This window comes from Electrona antarctica, assembly GCF_951216825.1.
Source record: "Electrona antarctica genome assembly, chromosome: 2".
NCBI lineage: Eukaryota > Metazoa > Chordata > Actinopteri > Myctophiformes > Myctophidae > Electrona > Electrona antarctica.
Genome location: NC_136807.1, coordinates 21,503,482 through 21,516,073, shown reverse-complemented (window position 1 = coordinate 21,516,073; position 12,592 = coordinate 21,503,482). Strand labels below are relative to the sequence as shown.

Genomic DNA, 12,592 nt, shown 5'->3' with positions numbered 1-12,592 from the left:
TATACCATCAGTTGTTCAGGAAAAGTATGTTGAATGTGGGGGGGGGGGGGGGGGGGGGCATTGTGCCTGCGTCAGAACACATAAAGTTGTGGATTTAATAAACAATAGACAATAATTTAGTTCCTTGATTATCATTTTTCTGCAGCTGAATACATTATGGTAAAATATCCCATCTGAAGCAAATAAAACTGACAAAATGACTCAAACATCACATCCTAATAGACAAACAAACAAAGACCCAGCACAACATGTCTGTACTGTACAGTACATATGCCTAACTTATACCCTATTGTACGACAGTATTGCATGCCAAAAAATAGCAACTCTACAAGCTCGCAAAGCAGCACATCACAATCCATTATGAGCATGTAGATCTGCTATTTTCGGTATAAAATCAGCCTTAAGATTCCAGGGTTCTATTGCTTCAAAAGTGACGGGTACTAGTCTGTACCCGACGAAGGAATGCTGCATGCAGCATCATGGGAGGAAGAGGAAGACGGAGATTTTTCCCAGGACCAAAGCCTGGGCCAAAACAGGACAGAGGAAACCAGCCATTCCTCATTCTACTGTGGGTGTGCGCAACTGTGGATCTATTAATCTAATGTATATGGATGATGCATGTATGGGAGAGAGAAAACAGAGAGGGTGAGAGAGAGAGAGAGAGAGAGAGAGAGAGAGAGAGAGAGAGAGAGAGAGACCAAGCTGGACAGAAGATGAAAAACTAGAAAGACAATCTGAGAAAGCTACCTCATTCATAGACTGAGCAGTGGCTGTAAGATTCCAGGGTTCTATTGCTCTCCATCGTGTCCACTTTTGCATCATAAATTATTTTTCTGCGTTTTAACCATGTTTTCACCACAGTTCTTACCCCTTTTTATTTTCGCATTCCTAATGTCTTCTTCTAGGCCATCGGCTCCCTCCACGCCAACCTCGCCAGCTTCCTCTAGCCTTCTATCAACCCACAATGAGGTCTAGATCGCTCTTTGTCCCACAGTCCCTACAGCAACCGATGTGTGTACACAGGATGCAAAACAAGCACGCTACAATGCATACAGTAGTATGCTCTACATACGTACGTTAATCTAGACTCTTATCTTCAGAGGAAGGAGAGCCAGTTAAGAGAGAGCAATGGGGGTCACGACAGGTCTTGCAATTGTGGCGGGGTCAAAGCAGATCTTAGATTATACTTAATTTCCCCCTTCCAGCACATGCAGTATATACTTCATAACACTAATTCCCCTGACTCCTCTGCAGGGCAGGGAAACGGGCTGCAGTCATTTAGGGATAGTGGTAGGCGGGGGTGTGGGGGGGTTCCAAAGATCAGCCATTGCCTGCAACTTTTTGTACAACAGTATCGCGTGCCAAACAATAGCAGCTCTACAATCGCAACGTATTATGAGTGTAGATCTGCTATTTTTGGTCAGAGTCACCATTGTACAACACAGTATAAATCAGCCTTAAAGGACCACTTCACCACTTTTCAACATCTCTTCATATAATTGGTCCTCACTAATGTTCATGATAAAACACCACCATTTCTTTCTACTCAGTCTGTGTCTCATAGGAGGGCTTTGGGCAGTTCGGACACCCGTCCACCAGTGACATCATCATTAGGAACATTTTTTTTAAACAAGATTTGTTTTAATATTTAGATTTGTATTATCGTGAGAACGATGGCTTCAACTTTTGCATTGCAACTTTTCAGGAAAAGAGCCTGCCGTTTCTATTAGCTTGGATTCACCATCGATGATGTCACTGGTGGACGGGTTTCTGAACTGCCCACAGCCTTCCTATCAGACACAGACCGAGCAGAATGGTGGTATTTTATCATGAACATTAGTTAGGACCAATTATAGGAAGAGAAGTTGAAAAGTGGTGAAGTGGTCCTTTAAGATTCCAGGGTTCCGTTGCTTCAAATGTGACTGGTACTAGTCTGTACCCGATGGATGTGACTGGTACTAGTCTGTACCCGATGGATGTGACTGGTACTAGTCTGTACCCGATGGATGTGACTGGTACTAGTCTGTACCCGATGGCGTGCATCACAGCGCAGTGGAATATGACTGGGCGATGATGCAGCACACACCTGGGTGGTGACTCGTTATCCCTTAGGCCACTGTAAGCTGCTCCATCATGAGAGAGCAAGAGAGAGGAAAGGAGAAAGGTGGGGTGAATGGAACGAGGTGTATCCATGCCTAATCTGTCCGCGACCCAGTGTTTCCGAGTTGTGGCAGAGTAGAGCAGATAATTGAGTGTTCAACCAAAAACAAATGGAGACAGAGACTTGGGGAATCTGCGGGAAATGCAGGCCATTAATGATGTGCTGCGTGTTTTGTGTTTGGGCCTGCTCTCTGACCGCAGGACGTGAAGCGAAGACGGCCGACATGAAAAAGTTGCGACTGCTGTGGGGTAAACAGTCATTAAACGAGGCCTTCAATTTGCTGCTTTATCACCTCTCCTGGCCTTTGACTTAATGTCTTTATAATGAAACCCAGATGCAGGGAGAGGAGCTGAGGAAAGCAGGGGAGAATTCTGGCTTAAGAGGAGGAAGCAGGAACTGAGTTATCGCCTTTCGACTTCTACCTTGCTGTCTGGTAGCTACGTATGTGTGTTAGTGTGTACAGTACTGTATGTGTGAGTGTGCAATGGAGTAATAGAACAACACTGTTGGTTGTGAATGTTGGCAATTTAGCCCATCTAGGCTACATTATAACAAACAGTGCATCGTACAGATTTCAGTTCCCCCTGCCTGGCCTCCTTAAATCCTCCCTAAGCCAGTAGTTCTCAAGGACACCCAAACTGATATACCGTATATATTGCTGCAGACCCCCATCTAAAAATGTTTTGTGCCAGGGCCCCCAGAATAGAAGATGTGTGTTCTAAAACTAAAAATATGAACAAATTTCCAAACATTAAAAAATGTCAGATATACAAGCAGTGCGTCACTTTGTGATGTTCTGCGAGCTTGTAGAGATGATATTTTTGAATAGCCAACATATAAATGGTAAAGTGGTTAAAATGATTAACTAATATTGCATTAACTAAAAAGTTGGTACTTACAGGTGAGTCAAGAAAGTAAGGCTGTCACGATTCTCGATTCATATCGAAATCGAATCGAAATTGATAGTGTATCGAAATCACCTGCCGACTCGCGATATTTCATTGCATGTGCACGGCCGTCCGTTTATTCACCCCAGAACGTTTCTCACAGGACGAGTTTCAGCAGCATGTCGGACTTATATGCCGGTGCACAACCCAGCCTATATGCTGCATAGACATATATAAAGGCTAGATGGCTCAAGGCGGAGTCTCTGACGTAGTTCACCTGGCGGCCATCTTGCTGAGGGGCTACAGTACAGTATGTTCTATGGCAGCTCAAACAAATTGTCGTAACTCACTCATTTACAAACGGGTTGGTTTAATACAAACGTTATCAACGTGGCTATGATTCAGGACGCTTATCTGCTTAATTACATTTTTTATAAAAAAAATCATATAAAAGCATTTAAGTTTGCAGACGTCTCTGACGTTTCTAACAAACCAAACCATTTGAAAATCGGTTGAAAATTGAGCAAGTTATGGTTATTTAAAAAGTATATGCCCATAGACACAATGTTATGCTGCCCCTCGGTAAGATGGCCGCCATGTAGCAACGTCGCTCTCATTGGCCAGCAGCGTGGGTGAGCCATCTAGCTTTCTTATATATATGGTATGCTGTATGTAGCACTAGCTCATTTCTGTGGCATCATCAGAGCAGACAACACCACACGCAAATTCACCCAAAGGAAGAAGCCGTTTATATCGCTGTTTATATAGTATGGTTGTGTACAATAGCGGAGTGAAAGGTTCCTGGAGTCTGGAGGTTTTTATATCCATTGAAAGTTGAATTGAATCGTGGATTAGGCGAATCGTGACAGCCCTACAAGAAAGCTATTAAACCAGTTAAGTGTTTAGGAGATGTTTAGTTCAACAATGACAAAGATGTGTGACATGGACAGGAATCTATGTTCATGACTTGACACTGTAAGTGCAAACTCTCATCACCACACATACTGTATGCACCAGTCCAAAACTCATAATGTGTCATTTATTATAGACCTGTGTGTCCCTGTTTGTCCCTGCTCTGTACAGCGCCTCACTCAGGGTCCTTGAAAAGCACTGTAGCAGTTTCATCTTTTATTTGTATTATTAAAGGGGAGGATTTTTGACCCTGGGTGAGATGATGCTGGCTGCTCTCCACAGGCCTTGGCTTTGCCAGTTGCTAATATTTCACATTCACAACACTCCCAAGGCTAAACTTACAGGGTGTCAGGAATTCACAAATCATGACGCCATATGGTCAGAATTTTGTTTTGGAGCTAGAGCCTCAACTAAAATCAGGTGAAAATGAATGTAAATGGAATTACTCAGATAATCCATCTATTACCAAGTTTTCATCCCTGTCAAACATTTTCTGAACTCTAGATGTGACGAACCAGATTAAATCTGTCAATTATTTTTTAGAAATAGTGAAAATATCTTATCTACAAGTTCACAATGCATATGGGATGGTTATTTTTTCTATTCATCAGAAATTTAATTTTAGGTGAATATATAATAAATAACAGACATACACACACACGGACACACGGACGGAGTGCAAAACATACTCTCTCCCCAAGACAACAATGTATTCTGAAATATGAGGAAAAACTGGCTCATTCAAAAATATTCACAAGTATGACTGTCCACAGGTACGGTCTACCAGGCCCTAAGTGTGGGACCCTGACATTCCATTCTAAAACTAACACAAGCTGCAACAGAGCATGATACGCCATTGGCCAATTAGCAAACCCTATATTTTGTATTTGTAAAGCCTGCTTCCATTCTTGCCTAAATATATACAGTAGCTTGGAAAATATATTTTGAATCTCAATGGCACTCCCATGTAAAATAAAGGCTCCCAAGCCTCCTCCCATAACCGATTAAAACCGGGAAAGCATCTGTGTTAGTTTAGATTTTTCTACTGAGACAGTTTGATCCTTTGTCTAGGTTGGACATGACCTTTGATATGATCCTTTATGGTTTGACAAGAATTTAAAATTATCCATTTGATAAGAACAAACAGTAAGTTAGTTTTCACAACTTCTCTATGTGCTACTGCTAAGATGCCCATACAGCAAATGCTCATTGACCGCTACTTATGTTACTCACATTGAGCCAACAATATGCTGCATTTCGTGGGGGAAATATATCCACAGTGTATTCAAATAGGCCTCCTTGATAATGTTAACGTGTACTTACTAATATTATTAAATTATATTTAATAATATTTGCTTTGAGTGCTCCATTGTTCAGGTGCCAGTGCCTGAAACAAATGTTCAGGATTCAAGATCTCCCCCATTGTCCGTATGGGTATACCTTACATTTGTGCAAGCCGAACAGTTGATTTGTTGTCCACTGCAAAGTATATGCTTCTCTCCATTTGTATCAGACTCATCTAGTGCTTTTGTTTCTGTTTCATTCTTCAAAGCAGGTTATTATGGTAATAGCAGCTTGCAAAGCTGCACTACTAATGTTGAAATGGGAACCGCATGTGCATACTTTGGAAAAAGAGATGAGGGCTCAAATGAGGTGCTAAAATTTCTCTAATTGTTTTTTCCTCTTACTGGTGTTTCATCTTCCAAAGGAGGCTATTAGATCCAACGAGTACACCCTTTATACTGTGGCTAAGCTGCTGGATAATGGAAAAGAAAGTCAAGCTTAATGACTGAGCTGCCACTGCCCTTATTAGTACTACCACTATTACTATAACTACTGCAGTACTTCCTAGAAAGGGAAAATAAATCATGTCATTTTCATAGAAAGTTGTGCTTTTCATAGAAATCTCACCCTCCTTGCCAGACCTAGGGCGATGTAGCACTTCTCCCCGGCGTCGACTATCTCCACTTCAAAGTAGTGACAACGGGTGGTGAGTGGCTGTCGAGCCTGGGCCAAACCAACATCCATGATGCTCTTTCCTTTGCCGACATACTCCAGCAGCTGAGGACAGAGAGATGGAGAGAAGGAGCAGAAGAGAGTGAGAATAATGATGATGGGATAACGGGGTTGAAACCTTAACCACTTTCAACCTGGTGTGCTTGGCTTTCCTGATGGGAAATTCAGATGATTCCATAGCTCATACAGGCATACAATAAGGTTAAAACGCATCACAAAAAGAGGGAGTAATGTCCATTAATATGCATTGTCCCATCTAAATAAACAAATAAAGTAAAGTAAAGTAAAGTAAGGGGGCACAGGTTAAAAATGAGAGGAGACAAATTATAATATATGAAAAATGTATTATGAATAAGCATAAAAAGCATTAAGGCGAAATAGGCAAATTAAATAATAAAACAGTAGTGTGTTCGCTGTTCATGTTTTCACGGACAAACTTATCTTCAACTGGGATTTCAGATAATGGTCCATAGATTGTGTGTAGAATGTTTCACACAAATCGTTCAAAGATCCAGGCAGAAAATCAGGTATAAGCATTTTTCAAACTTCTCAAAATGGTGGAATATCTGAGGGTGGAGCTTACTGGTCAAAGTGACAGATGTGTTCCCCATGAGTCAAATAACATGTGGAAACAAGTGCCATGACTTTTGGCCAAACGAGGCATGAGTTATGCCTGTTCAAAGGTTTCATTTAAAAAAAATTGCTATAGCCCCCTTTGGCCAATTAGAGTAAGGCTGGTTTCAGTGCTATTTGCCATGACCCTCAACCATACTGTAAAGTTTCATAAGCATATGACACTGACTGCATGTATGCATTATTGGCAAAAGAAGAATTTTCACAAAACAGCAATTTTCATTGGCTCATAAAACCTTCATTTTTAAAAAAAATGTAAAAGTACTATATTCCCTTGTCCGTATAGGTCCACAGTTCACATGTAGAACTTTTCGTGCATTTTGATCAAAGATCCTGGGAGGAGATGCATTTGAACTGATTTTCAAAATGGTGGGTGATCTAGAGGTCAAAAGTAAGAGCACGATACTTGTTCGGCATGAGGAGACGCGTATATGTGTTGAAGTTTCATTGCCGACGGTCAAACGGTTCATGAGCTATGCACGTTCAAAGTTTGCATTTACAATTGAGTGCTATAGCAAAAATGTAAAGTGCCCGAGATAGAAATACAAATTTTGATCTGCAGTCTCACTGTCTCAGTATGGAATATAAAAATGCCTTTTCTGCAAATATACATTATCAGCTTGTCCGGCATGGGGTGCATACTTAGTTTAGACTAGTCATTGGTTAGACATAAGGTTGGTTGAGGGGTGCGTTAAGACGACCGGATTAAGGTTGGTGAGGGGTGCGTTAAGGGTTGGGAGAGAGGGTTAAGGTTAGGTTTAGGTGTGCTGCCCCGTGGGAGGTTAGGGTTAGGGTGAGGGTTTGAGGTTGTAGGACTAATGACTGGTCTAACCAATGACTAGTCTAAACTAAGTTCCGGTACCCAGCATTGGATGGTCAGTAAGCTAATATTTCAAGCACTTTTATCTCTATAAATGTGGATTTTCTAGCTAGAACTTTTACGTTTTGATTTACCTACTGTGATGAACTGTAACCGTTGCCCAACAGCGTCACTGTGTTATGGAGAGTCCAACGGGTATCTCCATATATACATACAGTATCCATAATGCAAGTGACGTGCCAATTTGTGCTGAGGTTTGGCATCTCCATATTTAGGCTGAGTAATGTGACACCTCTGTAATTGGCACACACCCTCTGGTCCCAGAAGGCAAAGCTCTCTGTCTACCAAGAAATCTTCGTTCCTACTCTACGTGGCCTAAATGAGTTTTCTCAGACGGGTGGCTGGCATCCCTCCCTTAGAGATAGGGTGAGAAGTTCAGTCACCCGACTTGGGAGTAGAACCGTTGGAAAGTAGCCAGCTTAGGTGGTTCGGGCATCTACGGTAGTACGGATGCCTCCCGTCACTGAGCGTCTCCCTAGGGAGGTCCTCTATGCACGTCCCACTGGGTTTAGCAGACCCCCTGGCAAACCAAAGACCAGATGGAAGGATTATATCTCCACACTGGCCTGGGAATGCCTGGGGATGCAAATGTTTAGTCCATATATGGCCATATCTACGTGGCCACCACAGATGAGACAAATGTGCAACGTTAAATGGTAGATCTAAAACAGGTTAAAGTTAATTCACATTCAAAGTTCTATTAATGGCTTGGGCCATGGCTCAGTGGTCCAGGCACCTTGGCTGGTAATCCAGTCTGGCAGTGTGCCGCGGGTTCGACTCCCGATCCCGACGGCCTTTACTGCATGTCTTCCCCCCATCTCTCTCCCCATTTCCTGTCAGCCTACTGTCTGTCCCTCCATAAAAATATATAAAATAAAGGCGAAAGCCACACACAAAAAAAAAAACTTTCCCCAGGATGTATTGCACATCCAAAATCAAACAGGAGTGACGTTATCTAATAGTCAAAATGACAACAGACCCACCCGTGGTTACTACAGTAAAAGGAAATTCTCCTCAGATTGCACAACCATGGAGATAGGAACAACAACTTGAGGCTTAATTGGGTCTTACGCAAAATACAAGCATCCAAACACAAGATGGATTGGCGAATTCAGTTGAGTAGGTGGGCCACTAAGCCTCTGGGCTCGGGAGTGTTTCCGTTCCACATGTGTGTGTGTGTAATGGAGAAGGAAACAAACACTCACAATTTCAAAGACAAGGATGACAGACAACAAGGTGGGGTGGACAGAAGGACTTGTGTATTAAGCCTGTGTGTGCAGGTAAATGTGTACTCTTGTGTGTCTGTGTGTGTATGTGTGTGTGGGGGGGGGGGGGGGGGGGGGAACTGGGTGTGCTATGTTCCACAAGCCAAGAAATGTACATGAAGGCCACACCTCTTGGGAATAGCTGTGTAAAGGACTACTTCCAAAAGGAAAATCGGGCATCTCAATTAGTTCAATGCCATATTCATTTTCCCTTTTTGTTATTGCCTGTTGCCTGGTGATTCATCAAAGTGGAAATAATGCTGGTGGGCCTGTCAAAAATATTCAATTCAGCCTTCATGACTGAAGGATGTTAGTTACCATGTTGCTGAAAATAGTAGTACTCCTGTAGTACTGTTGCAGTTACTTTGAGGAGATTAAACACACAAGAGGCACTAGGAGAGAGCTGTCAAACCCTGCCCACACCAAAGAAAATATAACTAACAAAAGGGACTTTCGTTATAAAGAGGGTTGAGCAGCATTTGCGGCTGGCAAGTCCCATGGCTCACAAGGGTTTTCTCTCTCTCACCGCCCTTGGCAGTAGTTCAAAGCATTCCACTCTTACTTATATTCCTTTCTACCTATACTACATGCATTTTAAGTATTTTGTAACTTAACTGAAGTAGTTTAAGGTCCCATTTGTAATTGCAGCATGGTGCCCCCTCTAGAAATGCTGCCTTACCACCGTTTACTTTGTTCACATGCAGATTTTTGGTGATGCTTTAAAAAATATATAGTAGCAAATCATTTTTCCCCCTTTTTTCCCCAATTTAGTCATTATGCCAATTAATTACCCCCACACTGTGTTGTCACTGCTGTTGTACCCTACTGGATCGCCTGCTAGCGAGGACACAGCACATCCATCCCATTCCTTCCGCCCAACACTCCCTGCTGACAGGTGCTGCTCCAGCCTGTACGATTACGTGCAGTGACAAATATCAGCCTCCCCGCCTGGCTTTCCTCCACCAAACACGGGCCAATTGTGTTCGTATAGACACTCAAAAGCTGGATGCACCGCAGTGGATTCGCCTAGACCCCGCGGTGGTGGTCACTGGGCAGGTACTTTGCCACTGCGCCACTCAAGCACGCAAGGTAATTTATACAAGCTACAATCTGCAAGCTCAGAACATGCCACACTTTGTGAGCTTGTAGATCTGCTAGTTTTGGTGTGCAACATCGGCCCTTAACTGGGCTTTATAGACATGCAGAAATAGACATTATGCCCTTGCTGAGACCGTCTCAGAGGGAATCTGCACATGGAAACTAAATATAACTGAAACATGTTTATGGGCAGAAGACAGAGGTGCATGAATGGTTCACAAAACACACATTCAGTAACTCAGTTTTAGGGGATCTAATCATTACATTTTAGGCACAGCAAAGCCTGAGAAAGGTCACAAGACCGAAACGTTGCTTTAATAAAATGCTGCTCTGAACCCAGCAAGTGGCGGTGTGCGGGTGTCCCTCCTTTCCACATTGTATATGCCTCGTCATCATCGCACCTGCTCCAAATTACCTACCGGGTGTGTGGAAGTCATCTCTCTAGGCACAGCAAAGAAAAATCTAATTCTGAAGTTAAATGTCATATTTTCTATAATTGGTAAAATAGTTTATATTTACTAACCAAGCTTAGCCCTCATAAGGTTACGATAATGTGAATGGATAATCCAACTATAAATGCGCCACGTCTCTGCGTGCGTGCGTGTGTGTACGGTTGTAATGCCACGTAACTCGAGAACAGTTTGCCCCACCCACTTCAAATTCGACACACCAAACCACCACAGGGAGTGCAGTGCCCGGCCTAGAGTCTGTGGGACACACCGTTGTCCAGAAAGATTACAAAAGGCTCTGGTCAGGCTCTGCCAGTGCCAGGAGCTAATGAGCCAAAGTCCCCTCACCTGTACAATTTCCAGCCTCTGCCTCAGCCAATTGATTGCCATGGCAACCCCACACCTGCCAAAGTCAGTTTGCACTCTTCAGACACAGGCAGACAGAGAGATACAGAGATCTCCATATACAGTATGGGCATAAAAGGGACACAGACAGTCGAGACAGATAGTTAAAACGGGTGCTATGACAAGTTGGGTATTTTTAGGTTCCCAAGTTGCATCGTTCTCAAGTAGGCCGGTAGCCGACGGGCACGTACAGGTCTAGTGAGCATTAAGTATATGACATGAATCACAAAGTCTCCTGTTTGCAGACCTTGGGTTTTGCTAACATCAAAGCTCTATTCATTTGAATAAAGTGGTTAAAATTTCTCCTGACACAGCACTCAATTCCTTTGCATACAGTCAAAGAATAGTTTATGGTGATTGAGCAGAGATTTCTGAATTAGTAGGCTAGCAACAGAGGCTACCGCTAATTAGCCAAGCTACTAGGTGCCAAGCCATTTAAAAGCAGTTGACCTATTAAGCCAAGACATATTATCTACAATGGAGTTCACCCAAGAAAATTTCACCAAGTACAAAATAATTCTGTCCAATGTCATAATTGCAAATAGATCTCTCAAAGGTTCAAATATACTACTCGCAATATTGTTTCTATTTTACATCTCTAGGCTGGTATAATTGGCTAAGGAGACTCATTCTGAAGTTACGCAGTTTAATTTAATTACCATTTAGAGTTATTTATATATATATAAATCCAGAATTATTGTACTACACTGAGGTTCAAGGTTGTACTTTATTGTTACATCTTGAACTTATTTTTGTTTGGCTTCCTTCCTACTGAGTGTCTATCATTTTGTTAAACTAGACCTGTACGTGCCCGTCGGCTACCGGCCTACTTGAGAACGATGCAACTTGGGAACCAAACAATACAACTTGTCATAGCATCCGTTTTAACTATCTGTCTGTGTCACTTTTATGCCCATACTGTATATGGAGATCTCTGTATCTCTCTGTCTGCCTGTGTCTGAAGAGTGCAAACTGACTTTGGCAGGTGTGGGGTTGCCATGGCTGAGGCAGAGGCTGGAAATTGCACAGGTGAGGGGACTTTGGCTCATTAGCTCCACTGGCAGAGCCTGACCAGAGCCTTTTGTGGTCTTTCTGGACACGGTGTGTCCCACAGACTCGAGGCCGGGCACTGCACTCCCTGTGGTGGTTCGAACGCGTGTGTCGAATTTGAAGTGGGTGGGGCAAACGATTTTCGAGTTACGTGTATTACAACCGTACACACGCACGCACGCACGCACGCACGCACGCACGCACGCACGCACGCAGAGACATGGCGCATTTATATTTAGATGCTGTCATTTATTGTATTGTCTGATCAACCACTCCAATGTTCATGCCTGGAGAATGGATGAACGTTCAGTCACACCTTTTTCCCGCAACTCTGCTGAGTAACGGAGAGGCCCAGAGAAGACAGGAAGGGAGAGGGAAAGAGATGCAAGACATAGCCTTGAGCGAAGCATGCTTGACTGAGAAGAACGCTGACAGAACCACCCCCACCACCTCTCCCTCTCTCATTCCCTCTCATCGTGAGTGGTGAGTGGTGGCGTCGGTGGTGTGCAGGCCATGTTTTGTTGACCTGCTGCCTGGGAAACAGGTGAAACGCCCATATAGTGGTCCTTCCAGTTTCCTGTCACACCTAAGTGGGGAACTTTACGCAAGGTGAAACTGATATGAAGGTACCTCTTCTTTAACCACTTTCCTCCAGACATCCTAATTCTGAGCATTCACTATATATTTTCAAATAGTATACCTTATTTAAAAAATAGCAGATCTATAAGCTCTGAATTGTAGGTCAGCTATATTTGCTATACGCCATACAGGGAAGTATATAGGGCTTCAGTGGTTAAGGCAAGACAAAGTCCTGACCCAGTTGGATGTAGTGTAAT

At 43.1% G+C, this 12,592-nt stretch overlaps 1 protein-coding gene across 1 annotated transcript in view; it reads right to left on the bottom strand.

The window, feature by feature from the left end:
* The window catches only part of spryd3 (SPRY domain containing 3), a 65,543-nt gene that overhangs the window by 26,887 nt on the left and 26,064 nt on the right, over positions 1-12,592 (bottom strand). The window contains exon 7 of the mRNA XM_079529623.1: positions 5,872-6,021. Within this exon, the coding sequence (XP_079385749.1) occupies positions 5,872-6,021 (150 nt within the window). The remainder of the gene's footprint in view (positions 1-5,871; positions 6,022-12,592) is intronic.